At 40.4% G+C, this 16,545-nt stretch overlaps 1 protein-coding gene and 1 long non-coding RNA gene across 3 annotated transcripts in view; one reads left to right on the top strand and one right to left on the bottom strand.

Annotated features, from left to right (window-relative positions):
* LOC133558230 (uncharacterized) overlaps positions 1-16,545 on the bottom strand; it is a 95,281-nt gene that overhangs the window by 11,062 nt on the left and 67,674 nt on the right. The gene's annotated exons all lie outside the window — the stretch shown is intronic.
* doc2a (double C2-like domains, alpha) overlaps positions 12,502-16,545 on the top strand; it is a 75,333-nt gene continuing 71,289 nt past the window's right edge. The window contains exon 1 of one of the 2 annotated variants that reach the window (XM_061909452.1): positions 12,502-12,798. In XM_061909452.1, coding sequence (XP_061765436.1) covers positions 12,773-12,798 — 26 coding nt within the window. In that variant the 5' untranslated portion in view covers positions 12,502-12,772. Of the gene's footprint in view, positions 12,799-15,928; positions 16,039-16,545 lie in introns of those variants that run through there. The other variant, XM_061909451.1, reaches the window with a different exon arrangement.

Here is a 16,545-nt window from a genome sequence, read left to right as displayed (position 1 = left end):
CGTTTGTGAACAAGGAGAAAAGACAGCCACCGAAGCACATTCAATCTATTTATTAACTAGCAATAATACAATCGAGTGAAAAGATTCAACAGAGCCATCGTCATTGCAGCTGCTAAGCTAATAAACACAGCTAAGCTAAAATTCTGCTCAGGGTCCCTCACTTGGCAACAGGCACTGCCTTTTAAAAAGCACACTCTGCTCTCATGATACGTCTCACAACTGCATATGCCAAATGTTTATAGTTTTGTTTTTGAGTAACACATTAAATACTTTCCATAGTAATTAATGACATTTATTAAAGGCTATTTATGTTCGTAATTCCATTACTATTTTGTTAAAGTAATGAGAAACTATAACAAATATTTTTTTTAAAGTCATTTTCCGGACATAAATTTTGAGCAGCTTTTAAAATGAAGTTATGACTTTTACCATTGGTGGAAAAAAAATTGTCCTTTTTATTTTCATAAAAACATAAATTTTTCAAATCAAAAACCATTGACGTATAGTTTTTGCACACTGATAGTTTATGGGGAATTATTTCAACTAAAATCAATTTTCCTTTTATTTTGAAGGAAGAGGCTAATAGATTTATTAGGTATTCATGAGTAAAGCAAATATGTCTGGAGGATTATAGAGTATTTAAAATGTATGGTTAGTCAATGGCACCAAATTGATTCAGAGTGTAACCAATAGAGGACGTTAAACAACAAAGTAATGATAATAAATCAACTACAAAATAATGATAGTAAAACAATCAAATTATGCAAAATGTGCTAGACAGTGTTGCTGGATAGGAAATAACTAATTGTTACCAGAAAGTTACATTTATTGTATTTTGAACAATAATTACACAATTTAACATTGCTCAGGACCATCTGCTACAGTAAAACATGACCACAGACTGTGTAGTATAGCTAGTACAGCAGTTTTACCTTGAAATAAATTAACTGCAGTGTTGGGTAAAAAAGCAGCCAATGGCAATACAGCGCCTCTGTCTGTCCGTAAATAAGCAGATGGGATAATGCACAGGTGTGCTAACAATTATGTATTGAAAGTGTCAATTTGGGGAATGTTAAAGGATTTTCTGAATTTTTCCTCATTATATATTATTGTTTAAAAAAAATAATTATCACACATCTGGCAAAGCTGATGCTTCGTTCCCAAAGTTCCCTAATGTTTAGGGCTAGGCGTTTATGGCAAGAATTAAAATCATAATTAATTTAACATTTCATTCACGATTTCGGTAAAAACACAATTATTCTACTCCCGATTACTACTTTTTGGTCAACTTTATTATTAGAGTGAAATTTTGTGAAAACAACTAACACTGAATTTCTTTTGGTTACAAACTGCTCACATTGTACTGTTGGTTTCAGTTTTACTTCATGTATAGACTAGATTGCACGGTGTAACTTGGCTGCTACTTCTTCTGCTGGGTTTTTGGCAGCCGTTATGCTTTGCAACATCTGGCTTCCTGTCATATAATTTTACAATGAGTACTAAGCTTTAAGGAGATGGTGTATTACATAGTCGAGAGAAAATTACAAAGGAGGCAAAAATCAATATAAATGACAGCAGTTTTACTGCCGATTAAATGCTCTGAATCTTGATATCGATTGATCGCCAAACCCTACTCAAAGGTTAAATAATAGTAACGGTATAACTGGTGGTGTGGAAGGAAAACAATCTACATCAACACTTTGTAAGTGCAATACAAATGCTAATCACCTAGAAAAGGCATACTCTCAGCTGAATACTTTATGAAGCTAAATACTTTACATTTGTCTTTGTGCAATGCCACAAAAATGTCAAACAATTATTGATTTGCCAAAGACTACATGCGTGCAGTTATTCACTTTAAGAAACAACATTGTTTGTGTAGAAACTATTCTATCAGATGAAAAAAGGTAAAAAGATGTAAGGAATGAAAGCAAGCACAGTTCAAAGATAAGTGTCATAAAAGCGCATTTCCCTCTCCATTTTCTAGACCTTCTTCAATCCTCTTCAACTTTAATTTCTGTTAAAAGCATGCATATTTCTCCTCTCCCACTGGTTACATTTCTTTGCAGCACAAGCGCTCCTGGGCTTATATTTCTGCGTGGCTGCAAGGCTTTTAGCTCAACAGGGAGATCCAGAGTGGGTTAATTTCCCCGTCTCGCGTTAAAAAGGAAAAGGTAATTATTCGTTACAGAACACTGCTACATCTCTATTTTTAAAAAAAATGTAGCATATTACATTTGTTTGAGAGCACAGGTCTAGATGTTTTTCAAAGATTCCTGCATGATGGCCATGAGGTAGGCAGTAAACAAATGAAAACCTTGAGAGCAGCACAGTCTGTCCCTTTTTTTCAGTTCAACCATAAGTGGTATGATTCCACCCAAAATTAACATAATCCTATGCCTAATGCTTTAATGGTTTTGTTTGCTGGCATTTGACTGAATTTCTTTCAAAACAGGAGTTCAGAACAGTCAGTGTGTCAAGCGATGTTTCGTGGAAGCTGACGGAGATTGTAGTGATTTTAAAATGCAGACGAACGAGGAGTCAGCATGCAGTAAAAAAAGGGGTATTTATTGATTAAACTAATAAAAAGCGAGAGCAATAGGGAAGTATTCTGACCGAACAGACTATGTAAAGAAAACAAAACAAAATGCTGGAATGCAGCAAAACACTCACAGGAAATGTGGAGCAGACGGCGTCCACAAAGTACGAGCATACCTGAGTTGAGCAAGGTAAGGATCATCTATAGTCACCAGGGGCTATAGAGTAATGTCCTGACCAACCAATGGTGTCACAAGCGCAACTTAAATAGTGCTAATTACAAACAGAAAACAGGTGGGGGAAAAGTGCTTAAGGGTAGGTGTAAAGCTGCTGCAGGAAAGGGAAAATCAACAAAATAAGAGCGCAAGACAGCTCCTAAAACCACACCCAGAAAATGACCAAGAAATTCAAAATAAAGCACAGCGAGGGGTGACAAGCCACGACACAGTGAGTCCTAAATATTCCAAAAATTATACCAACAAACTAGAAAACTATCTGAAACTGAATCAATACTGCCTCTGCTGGTTGCAGCCCAGTAATGGACATCTCACTCTGAAACATATGTGAGAAAAGATTAGGAAACCCAGCACAGTTTTATACATAATACACAATAGTATTGGATACAACTTTTTTTTTCTCTCCTTTCCCTTATAAACTACTTATTTATCTAATTTATGTATTGTTACATTTGAAATATTAGTAATGGTGATAATAAAGGTAAATACTCTTATACATTATTATATTATATTAATATTGTTATTACTAATAATATCACTGTTATAATTGTTGTAGTAATCATTGCTAATACTGTATTATAACTGCAAACCAGTGGTTCTCAAACTTTTCTCATCAAGTACCAGCTCAGAAAAAACGTGGCTCTTCAAGTACGACCATAATGACCAACTTTAAAATACAGTAGAGTTGTAGGCCTATATATTCATTTAAAACAAAGCAGAGTACATTCAATGTTTTTGGCCACCGTAACGTTACACACAGTTTGAACAGTAAAACTGTGTACAGGAATATAAAACACTGATTTAGGTCCGGGGTTCGAACATGCACTCGGGATCTTTCTATGTGTTGTGCACTAGGCAAAGGGAAGGACGCGGCAGCCAGGCAGAACTGCGTTTAGAAGGTTTATTTAAACCTTTAATGAATGTGCGGGATGTGTATGCTACCACTAGTGAGTGAATGCAGACTGTGTGGAATTAACCAATGAGAATTTACCAGAGGTCGTTGTCGGTGCGTGTTGGATGTATCGTTCGTCAATTTCAAAAGGGGTGACGCGAAGGGGTAGTCAGCGGGAAGGCAAGTAGTCAAGGGCTGGAGAGAGGCAACGATGTCAGGGTCCAAACAGTGGTCAAGGATCGGGAAAGGCAAGCAACAATCCGGGAGGAGGTTGTGGGGCAAGGACACGATTACTGAAGACACTGTGGAAGACACAAAGGACATCAAGACGGGAACGAGGAAAACACAAAGAAGGCCAGCAAGAAACGAGGGAGAGGTGCCAGACGTGATGCGTACTCAGGTGAGATTGGTTACGTTCTGGCGAAGGTCTCCTGGCTTCATTGTTTTTTTATGCCGCTCTCTCTCGTCAAGTCCACGTGTGTCGATTATTGATTTTGTGCAGGCTTGTTGCTGCGTGGGCGTGCTGTGCTCAGCACGAGCGGAGGCACGTCTGCCGCTCCAGCCGTAGAGGAAACGCGGGTTCGACTCCACGTCGTGATACTATGTGGAGTTTGCATGGGTTCTCTCCGGGTAATCCGGCTTCCTCCCACCCCCAAAGACATGCACCAGGGGATAGGTTGATTGGTAACACTAAATTGGCCCTAGCGTGTGAATTTGAGTGGGAATTAGAGCTGGGTGATATATCGATATACTCCATATATCGCGGGTTTGTCTCTGTGTGATATAGAAAATTACTATATCGTCATATTCACGTATACGTACTCACACAGTTGCTTTTAGTTGCGGGCATTACACTGTATGCGTTTCCCATTCATTCTTGTCTATCCTTCTCAAAAACAAGCGCACCTTCTTACATACGTCACGAGTGCAATGTCACACGCTCCCGCGAAGCATACAAGGTAGCAACATGGCAATGTTAGCTGTGATGCTAACGGTGCGGTGCGGGTGGTAATACGAGAGAGAAAAGGTGCGAATCTGGTAACATATGGAGGAAGAATTAATTCCCAAGAAAAACAGCACAGGATCCATCTTCTGTTCGGAGTCGCGGGGGTGTTGGAGCCTATCCCAGCTGCAGTCGGGCAGAAGTCAGGTTACATCCTGGACAAGTCGCCACCTAATCGCAGGGCCAACACAGATAGACAGACAACATTCACACTCACATTCACACACTAGGGCCAATTTAGTATTGCCAATCAACCTATCCCTCGTTACTTGTCTTCGGAGGTGGGAGGAAGCCGGAGTGCCCAGACGGAACCCACGCAGTCACGGGGAGAACATACAAACTCTACACAGGAAGATCCTGAGTCACACAAACTAACCCCTGTTCCACTCTGCTGTGATACATACAGTTGGTTATACTAAATATTTCATGACACAGTTGCATAAAAACACCCACACAGTTTCCAAAATAATGTCGTAACACTTCAAGGTGCAGTGCATGGCTAATGTGCACGTGAGGAAAACAGTTTGCTCACATTATTCGGCAATTTGTTGCCTCAAAATGACGCACAACGAGGCAGTTAGGGAACGTTTACCCTCTCTGATCACAGGGTCCCTCAGGCAGAAAATTATTATAATAATTGTTGTGTTTTCCGCTGTTGTGGCTGAAACACAAGTTTGCTATAATTGCCACTGTCAGACTAAATGCCTGTGTCATCTACATTTTTATGACTTTTTTTATTGCTCGCCACCATGTGACACTCAAGTACTGGAGTAGCACTTGAGATAACTGCTGAAGGTAAAAAATACAATAATAACTTTTTTACACGTTGTGGTACATTTAGCCATGTGTGTTGTATGGTATGAATTCATACTCATCTATTCAAAATGTTTTTTAAAATGTGACTACTACATCAATACAAAATACATGCAAATGCATAAATGTATGAATTTTAATGAAATTGTGGCATATCTAACATTACACATCGCACAATTTTAACTTGAAATGTAAATGGTGTTTAAACATTCAACCACACGTGACAACCTCTGAGGAAGGCAACAGTTGTAGCCGAAACCGTCTTGTACAGAAGCAAACAACAGGTCTGGCTATAAGAATAACATATTGCATAATTTTTTGAAGACCCAATTGTACTCTTTGGATTATTGTAAATGTTGCTGTCAGCTATTTTTTCCCTGAATGTGCACATTTGTAATGAGACTTTCAGTCTTCATAAAGAGGCAGACAAACCACAGTGGAGGAGATAAGATGATGAAGAGTAGGAAGGAAAAAGAGGGAGGCAAGCAAATATGAACATGTTCAACATAGTTATGGATGAATGTGTGCGGGCGTACGTGCGGTCGTGTGTGTGTGTCTATGTATGTGTGAAAGAGTGGCAGTCATCTTGGTCTGGAGGGCTTTGCACATTATATGCAGTCATGCATGTTCCGTTCCATGGCATTAGTTTAATGTAACCAGAGCATACATGACTGTGTGTGTGTATTTATATCTAGGGTGTTTTAAAAAAAAAAAAGACCAACATCTTACTTTTGCTAAACATGCAAGCAAATGTTGATGAATTAACAGAACGATAGGTGTAAAGAGAAGAAAATAAAATAGAAACGGTGCCAATTTGGTCTTCTCGGGATGCGAGGGGGAAATACCATGTTTCCACTTGTCTATCACTGGCGCTGACTCGAGAACTGTTTGACTAATTATACAGCAGAGCTGTAACACAATACAGAAAGAGAGGCAGACTCTACATTTGCTTAAAAGGCCATCGTGTTTATTTGAGTTTGCTTTCAACCAAAAATTTGGGGAACACTGTCATTTACTATCAACCTTTTTCCAAATTATGATAAAACAGACCCCGTTTAGTAAGTTCCTCTAATATGGTGGTCAAATTTAGATCCATGACAAAATTTTAGAAAATATATAAAACAATATGTATAAAACCAGCATGTGTGCATAATAATTTGGAATTTTGTATTTGTGATTAAATAACTTAAGAGTCATATTATGATTTTTTTTTTTTTTTACATTTAAAACACTTCCTTGTGGTCAACATAACATGTAATGGTGGTTCTATCGGCAAAATATTGCATAAATTTTGTTTTACAGATTGGGATGGGCTGTTTTGTGTGTCTTATTTAGACGCCTCCACCTCGACAGCGTCTTCTTGCATGTTGCAGTTTTTAGCACTTCCATATCAAGTCTAATGACAGATATAAGGTAAAACTGTACGCTACTTTGTATTACAATTGGTAACAGCGGAGGATGCATGTGCATATACAAGTCAGTTTACCCGACAACAAGCGGATCGAGAAAAAGAAGCTTACTGACTACAACGTTGTACTACAATGGCAGACTCGCGCAAAGATCGTCTTATGACCCGTTGCCCGGATCATTTTCTGTTTGGTTTTGGACTCCCTCAGTTTCTGTTTTGTGAACCCCTGGGTTCATTTTCTGTTACCATGGGTGGCGATTGTTTGCAGCTGCCTCTGATTAATGTCTGGGATGCTCACCTGCTGCCTGTCACTAATCAGAGTGCTATTTATTCACATTGCTCGCCACACTGTCTGGCTTACTAATTTGCTACACACAACAGTTGACGACGGTTTTGATTTCCTCTTTGTATGCTAACTACCGCACTAGCCTCTTTAAGCTTTGCTTCTTGTGCTATGAGCACGCTTTTGTTTGTTCTTGCCTGATTTATTGGTAAAATAATTCATTTCCTACCTGCACGCTGTGTCCGGAGTCCGTCTGCATCGTGGGAGAACGACCCCCGCATCCCAATGTGACCCGATCGTCACAGATCTTTTTGAGGAAAATTTTACAATATACAGACATATACGCTGACATCACACTTGGGAAAAACGTCAGAAATTGGGCGAATTTCAACTGGCTCGATTTGAGGAAGTATGAAGAAGGGCAAGATTGTTTTCTAAGTATCTCCACCTTACCTCCATTGTTTGATTTCAAATGTTTGGGACTTATGCAGATCCCAAATACACAAAAACAGAAACCAATATCTAAGAAAGGTTGGTTGAGCGTAATAGGTCCCCTTTTAGGAGGTGAAAAATGTTTTTTAAACCGCATTTCATTTAGGTTGCAGATAAATTGTCTCTTTGTGTGCTTGTGTGTGTGTGTCTCTAGATATGTCTTAGTGGGTAGAGAGATGAGATTGTCTCTAAACTGGGTACACGGCTCTCAATTAGAGACAACAATATTTCATATTCATGACTGTTACAGCGCTTTGTTGCTAAGGCGGCCGCCTTAACAAGAAAGAGCAGCCGCCTAAGCTAAAGTCTTAACAAGCCGCTTCGTTCTGCCTCTGTCTCTGTCAGTACTCACTGCAGCCCCCAGCATTGTTCCACCCACAGAACCATCTGATTGGTTACAAGCAGAGCGGTAACAGCCAATCAGCAGTGCGTATTCAGAGAAGTAACAGGCAATCAGCAGTGCGTATTCAGAGCGCATGGAGTCAGTGCTCCAGCGTCGTGATGAACAGATAGGTGTTTAGCAGGTAAGCATCAGGCAGCGGACTCTCCCCAAATTCTAATAAACACCTCCCTCTCAACTACTAGTAACATCACTATGAGCCCGTTGAGGTTCTAGAAACATAAACGGCAGCTCAGCTCGCTCGCAGTCCTCGAGGTGAAGGCTAATTAGCTTATAGCTTAACGTTAGCTCATTTTGCGGTGTGTGTATGTGTGCGTGTGTGTGTTACGGACAGCAAAGCGCTGTCTGTCTGTTATTTCACTTTACATTTTTATGTGTCGATTGAGCTGTGTTGAAGCAGCAAAAAAGGACATTATGTTAAATGAAGAGTTTCCTGAAGCTGTCTGTGATAGTTGATATAATAATGTAACTGCATCATAAAGCTTCCATGAACTCTATGGTGTTCAGGGATGAATAGTCTCTCCTATTGCTATTGTACTATTTTTTCAGCTATAGTTACATTAATAATTGGTAATGTAGCAGCCTAGTTTGGAATGGCAGGGTCCCTGCTATCACATGTTGTTAAAAATATAACATTTACATAATAAAAATCAATTACAGGCTTCCCAAATGCTGTAATAAATTAAGTATGATGAGTTGAACATTTGTCAGCATGTCGCATAATGACATACTTAGTATCTCAGGTAACTAGAACTGTTTTGTTTTTATTTTATGGAAAAAATATGGAGAAATATATCGTATATAAAATTGTAGGCTTCTTCACGCGACGAAGCCGGCCTACTTCACCACAGCCTATAGTCTGTTGCCCCCCAGGGTGTGGTGGCAGCGACGAGGTGGAGACGTGATGGCGACAGGCCGAGTTACACCAATCCTTACATGCACCCATCCCGTTCCTCGGTCTGTCCGCCGGAGAGACACCACCTTAACTAACACATTTTCTGGGGAGGAACACTGCTGTTAAGTATCAAATCTTAAGAGTTTGAGTAGGAGCTTGGGATATACACTGGAGCAGGGGTCACCAACCCGATCGACCAGTCGATCTTTGGGCCCCTACCGGTTGATTGAGAAAATATTAGAAGGAAAAAAAGTATTATTATGACATCAGTGACACCCCACCCGGACAATGACCAAAAGACCTGTCAACAGGCACAAATTTTAACCACTGAATATGCCCGCTTGCCCGTGCGTCTCTCTCTCTTTAGTTTAGCCTCACAGAGAGAGCCACTGGATGTGAGGCATGGCCACACACTACACCCGCTGGTCTCGGAATCATGTGTTGCATGATGTGCTCAAAAATCATCAAACTGCGACAATGCATAAAGGTTAACTGTTGCAATGTATCTGACATTTTCTAGCATCCAACATCTAACAACTCTTCCCTCAACCACGAGTCCACGACCATCCTCACTCCCCTGCAGAGGTAAGCTAACAAGCCAATTACCAGAGTCCGTGAACATTGCTCCAAAGTATGGCTTTTGTGTTGATTTATTGTAAATACAAAACTAAACACAGTAATATATGATAAAACAAGGCGGCAGCTCAAGAAGGATTTGTCCGTTTATCCACTCACACAGGAAAAACCTGCCAGCCGAACAGTTGATTTTACTTCTCCTGGTGCTGACTTAAGACAAACATGTGATTCGCGTTCCTTAAGTAACCAAAATGATGAACAAATATACTACGGTATTAAGACTATAGTGACCATAAACAGTTAGATGCTACAGCAAGGGTACCCAAAGTGCGGCACAGGGCCATCGGTGGCCCGTGACTCATTTGTCATTGGCCTGAGGCACGTTAAAAGAAGCACCAGCAAAATTTGGGAAAACAGCAACAACACAATGACAAAAAGCCAAAATGTTGACATCAACCAATAGTAACGACACAAATCTTTGTCTTTAAAAACAAAAAATGTTTTATACTAAATACATATACTGTATATATATATATATAAGCACTGTATATATGTGTATGTATATATTGTGTAGATCAGGGGTGAGCATTACGTCGATCGCGATCGACTGGTCGATCTCGGAGGGTGTGTCAGTCGATCTCAAGCCAGGCATTAAAAAATAGACATAAAAATGAGCAATCATCAATCATACCAAGACTTCACTTTCGTCAGTTGTTTGACATTCTCGGCACCCGAGGATCTTGTGAGATGACGCTGGCTGCTGCGAGCTCATATTTAAGAAAAAAATCACTAACAGGGCGGACGCAGAGAAACACATTTTATTTCTAGAGACTCCGTACCTACTGTCAAAACTCTAAAGACCGACTGCACAGTTCCTGTCTTCACCATAAAAGACCTGTTTCATCCTGCCTGTGCTAAGAAAACAAGAGTCTCAGAAAGCTAGCGTGCACAAGCTAGCAAGCTACGGAGTTTGATGCCAATGTATTTCTCCCCCGCCCTCAGCGACCGCTTTCTCACTTGCTTGCCCACCCGCACACTCACTGACGTCACTCACCTGCTGCCAGACATTAAAGGGCCACACACATATGCTACTCTCATAACAAAGTGTTTAAAAACGAGTATGCAAGTTGGACAAATGAGATGCCAAATCCAACCACTTTCATGTGGTATTGGACAGAAAGGAGGACTTTTTTTTTTCCTCCATTTGAAAATGCGGATGTTATCAGCACCACTGTCTAATTCCAATCAATGCAAGTCATCAGAATCAAATACACCAACTTATATTCTTGTCTTCATGAAAGAAAGGAATCTATGTATGTTAAACATGCTTGTATTATCATTAAACGCCATTAACTTGTTAACAAAAATGTCTCTTTCATAAATAAATAAATATAAATTATAAATAGGAATAAGGTAGATCTCCTCGACTTGGTCAATTGAAAAGTAGCTCACCTCCAGAAAAAGTGTGAGCGCCCCTGGTGTAGATATACAGTTTATATACAATATATATATACACACACACGCACACTCACACACACACACACGCACACACACACACACACACACACACACACACACACACACACACACACACACACACACACAGTGTGTTTATATATTATACAAAAACACATAAAACATAGTTGACGCAGGGGGACAGTGGGGCAAAAAAGTATTTAGTTAGCCACCGATTGTGCAAGTTCTCCCACTTAAAATGATGACAGAGGTCTGTAATTTTCATCATAGGTACACTTCAACTGTGAGAGACAGAACGTGAAAAAAAAATCCAGGAATTCAAATTGTAGGAATTTTAAAGAATTTATTTGTAAATTATGGTGAAAAAAAAGTATTTGGTCAACCATTTAAAGCTCTCACTGATGGAAGGAGGTTTTGGCTCAAAATCTCACGATACATGGCCCCATTCATTCTTTCCTCAACACGGATCAATCGTCCTGTCCCCTTAGCAGAAAAACAGCCCCTAAGCATGATGTTTCCACCCCCATGCTTCACAGTAGGTATGGTGCTCATGCGATGCAACTCAGTATTCTTCTTCCTCCAAACATGACGAGTTGAGTTGATACCAAAATGGATTCATGGATGATACAGCAGAGGATTGGGAGAATGTCATGTGGTCAGATGAAACCAAAATAGAACTTGTTGGTTTTCCACCATAATTTACAAATAAATTATTTAAAATTCCTACAATAGGAATTCCTGGATTTTTATTCACATTCTGTCTCTCGCAGTTGAAGTGTACCTATGATGAAAATTACAGACTTCTGTCATCATTTTAAGTGGGAGAACTTGCACAATCGGTGGCTGACTAAATACTTTTCTGCCCCACTGTAGATCAGGGACCAGGGATTTTGGGCTTGAAAACGTTGGTGACCCCTGGACTAGTGGAAATTAGGGTTATGGTTAGGTGGTGTAAGGTTAGAAGTGTGATTAAGATAAAGCTAGAAATAGGTTAGGTAGGGGTTAGTAGTCAAGGTTTGGGGATTGGTTTTGTGTTGGTTTTAAATTTGGGAGTCGGGGTATGGCTTCAAATTGGAAGTAGGGTTTGAGAGTATCGTTACGGGGTTTGAGTTAGGGATCGGGTTATGGGCATAAGGTTCTGTAACATTTAGGGGTCAATAGTACAGTTAAGGGTTCGAGGGTCAGGGTAGGATAGGAATTGGATACGGGTTGCCCTTAAAATAATTTTTAAAGGGTAAGGAGTCAAGTTAGGCTAAAGGGCTTGATTCAAGTTAGAGCACGTGTTAGGGTATGTCGGGGTTAGACCTGTTATAATGTACTTCAATTGACTGGAATAATGGACTTCAAGTGTGTTTCAATAACCGAATGCTAAAAATATCCTCCGTTGTAACAAGCATATGTGTGTTTGTGCACATACTGTAATAGTAATTTTCTGTGTGAGCAGCCACATGCACATCAGACTATTAAGAAGTGACTCCTGCCTGCCTTTTTCTCGCCCCCCTTCACTTCACTTCCTTCTCCTCCAGCATGTCCATGTCATGTCTCCCATTTGCTCCTCATTTTTTATCACAACTTGAACTATGAGTGCGTTTAATATTTAATCATAAACGTTGAGCACGCTCGGTCCTGCGAGTCCTCCCTCATCTCCCTCCACCCCCCGCCTTCTATCTACTCTGCGCTCCTCTCTTCCCCACCTGTTAGTCCGTCTCCCTCGCTGCTCTGCGCTGGAATCTCCTCTTCATCTTCTTCGCATATTTTTTATGAGGACTTTCACACTTGATCTAAGGTAAGTCCCCATTGCGTTCCCAATTAGGTTCCTCATCATTATGATCTTAGATGCACTCACGACATCTATGCTGTTGACTCAATTTGGATGTCTGTTGAACACTGCAGACAAAGGGAGATAACATCCACGAAGATGCTGGATGACATTTATATTTAACAGGTGGAACAACTGTCACAGCTTCCATCACACATATGGAAGTTTACTCATCCCTGAGTTGGACCTAATTGACAGCCTGTCTGTGAGTGATATATGGACTCTCCTTTACTCTTTGGTACAGTAGTGTTTACACTGTACTGTCAGCCTGCAGCTTGTTATTTAAAGGTGAATGCTACCTACCGTGAGGGCTATTGAGTGTAAAACGTAAAAGGAAAAGCACACATGTGCGCCACAGGTGGACAAACACTGACTGGCGTAGAAATAATGAGAGATATAGATTTACAAAAAGGTGGGTGGGTGGGGGGTCATCCATGCTTGTGGTATGAGTCTAATTTAAAGTGAAGGAGCTAAAAGAGGAGGAGGGGGTAGAGGCATCACATAAATACTCCTTCAATCTCTGTCAGCCAACCTATAACCTCCATGTATCTATACAGCACCATACTGCTTGCATAAATAAACATCCACAGGGCCATTGCAGCTGCTGCTCAACAACTTGTGCTCCATTATTCTCAACATATAGGAAGTATGCAAAGTAGCTTCCATGCTGAGGGTCATCCAGCATCAGGTTTAGAGTGTGGTGAAGAGTTTTTCTACGTGAGAATGAAAAGAGAGGATGAAAGCTGGCATCATGAGAGAGCGATCAATGAACACGCCGGGAGATTTTTGTTTCCTCCTCCCCGCCAGCAACCAGTCAGGCCCCCATGGCTGCATGTGTGCTCCAGCAGCTCAGAGCCACATGTGCCACTGACTGCACACATCACATCAACACACATGCCTGCAACAACCAGCCACATTCTGGCTTTGCATGTGTGTGTGTGTTTCAATTAATGAACTGATACAAGCTGCATGTTTGCTGGCTTTTCTGTGCATCTCTGTCATATTTGTACTGAGAATTGGTTTCATTTATTTTTGCATCTAAGTAAATAATCATTCAATCGTCACGACTGAGATTCTAATTACATGACATTTTCTGTTGTTATGGATGTGAGGTGATATTCTCCAGTGGTCCTATTGTTGAACCACAATGATACGCTTGACACGAGTTAATCGACAAACCCTGTTTCCAGATGAGTTGGAAAATTGTTAGATGTAAATATAAACGGAATACAATGATTTGCAAATAATTTTCAACCCATATTCAGATGAATATGCTACAAAGACAACATATTTGATGTTCAAACTGATAAACTTTTTTTTTTTTTTTGCAAATAATCATTAACTTTAAAATTTGATGCCAGCAACACGTGACAAAGAAGTTGGGAAAGGTGGCAATAAATACTGATAACGTTGAGGAATGCTCATCAAATACTTATATGGAACATCCCACAGGTGTGCAGGCTAATTGGGAACAGTTGGGTGCCATGATTGGGTATAAAAGCAGCTTCCATTAAATGCTAAGTAATTCACAAACAAGGATGGGGTGAGGGTCACCACTTTGTAAGCAAATTGTCGAACAGACTTAGAAAAACATTTCTTAACGAGCTATTGCAAGGAATTTAGGGATTTTACCAACTTCGGTTCGTAAAATCATCAAAATGTTCAGAGAATCTGGAGAAATCACTGCACGTAAGCGATGATATTACAGACTTTTGATCCCTCGGGCGGTACTGCATCAAAAACCCGACATCAGTGTGTAAAGGATATCACCACATGGGCTCAGGACCACTTCATAAAACCACTGTCAGTAACTACAGTTGGTCGCTACTTCTGTAAGTGCAGGTTAAAACTCTACTATGCAAAGCCAAACCCATTTATCAACAATATCCTGAAATGCCACCGGCTTGGCTGGGCCCGAGCTCACCTAAGATGGACTGGTGCAAAGTGGAAAGGTGTTTTGTGGTCTGATGAGTCCACATTTCAAATTATATTTGGAAACAGAGGACGTGGTGTCCTCCAGAACAAAGAGGAAAATAACCATTCGGATTGTTATAGGCGCAGAGTTCAAAAGCCAGCATCTGTGATGGTATGGGGGTGTATTCGTGCCCAAGGCATGGGTAACTTACACATCTGTGAAGGCATCATTAATGCTGAAAGGTCCATACAGGTTTTGGAGCAACATGTGTTGTCATCCAAGCAACGTTATCATTGACGTCCCAGCTTATTTCAGTAAGACAAGTGTTACAACAGCGTGGCTTCGTAAAAAAAAGAGTGCGGGTACTTTCCTGGCCGCCTGCAGTCCAGACCTGTCTCCCATCGAAAATGTGTGGCTCATTGTGAAGCGTAAAATACGACAACGGAGACCCCAGACTGTTGAACGACTGAAGCTCTACATAAAACAAGAATGGGAAAGAATTCCACTTTCAAAGCTTCAACAATTAGTTTCCTCAGTTCCCAAACATTTATTGAGTGTTGTTAAAAGAAAAGGTGATGTAACACAGTGGTGAACATGTCCCTTCCCAACTACTTTGGCACATGTTGCAGCCATGAAATTCTAAGTTAATTATTATTTGAAAAAAAAAAAAAAAACTTTATGAGTTTGAACATCAAATATCTTGTCTTTGTAGTGCATTCAATTGAATATGGGTTGAAAAGGATTTGCAAATCATTGTATTCCGTTTATATTTACATCCAACACAATTTCCCAACTCATATGGAAACAGGGTTTGTAGTAGCACATGTGTCCTATAAATGGACAATTAAATTAAGAAAAACATTTTAATATGTATGTCTAAACAAGAGAGGCAGACCTAACCTTGGAGGCAGTTTGAAAAAAAAATAAAACATGACATATTTTTCAAAACCTGTTAAGCTATCCATCCATCCATTTTCTACCGCTTGTCCCTTTTGGGGTCGCTGATGCCTATCTCAGCTACAAACGGGCGAAAAGCGGGGTGCACACTGGACAAGTCGCCACCTCACCGCAGGGCCAACACAGATAGACAGACAACATTCACACTCACATTCACACACTAGTGCCAATTAAGTGTTGCCAATCAACCTGTCCCCAGATGCATGTCTTTGGAAGTGGGAGGAAGCCAGAGTACCCGGAGGGAACCCACACAGTCACGGGGAGAACATGCAAACTCCGCACAGAAAGATCCCGAGCCCGGGATTGAACCCAGGACTACTCAGGACCATCGTATTGTAAGGCAGATGCACTAACCCCTCTTCCACCGTACTGGCCCCTGTTAAGCCACTTTTAGTTATTTGTTTTAAAAGTAAAATTATTTTATTTGATAGTGAGCAGGTAAACAGACTTTGCGGTGAGCAGAAAATGCCACAAAATATGCTATCACAATTGTTTTTCAAGGAGTAGATAAGGCCCCAGCTGTATTATTTACTCTGAAGGGGAGACTCACTGTGTCACCCCCAGTCTAAACATTAGAAACAGAAGTGTTCAGTTTGGGCACGCACAAGCACCTCACAACACAACAAAAATGGTGGAACAAGCGTTGATGTAGCGTGTCTGCTTCTCCACCACCATACGCAGTATACTGTGCAGGCCAACAAAGGCTAATGTGTGCAAAAACAGTTTATCCCCAAAAGAAAGCAGATTATACAGACAGTATTTGTAGTATTTACAAAGTGGTATGCTAAAGCAGTGGTTCTCAACCTTTTTTCAGTGATGTAGCCCCTGTGAACATTTTTTAA

The sequence above is a fragment of the Nerophis ophidion genome, linkage group LG08, assembly GCF_033978795.1.
Source record: "Nerophis ophidion isolate RoL-2023_Sa linkage group LG08, RoL_Noph_v1.0, whole genome shotgun sequence".
Lineage (NCBI taxonomy): Eukaryota > Metazoa > Chordata > Actinopteri > Syngnathiformes > Syngnathidae > Nerophis > Nerophis ophidion.
Note: the sequence above shows the minus strand (reverse complement) of the source record. Positions and strands in the feature narration are given on the sequence as shown.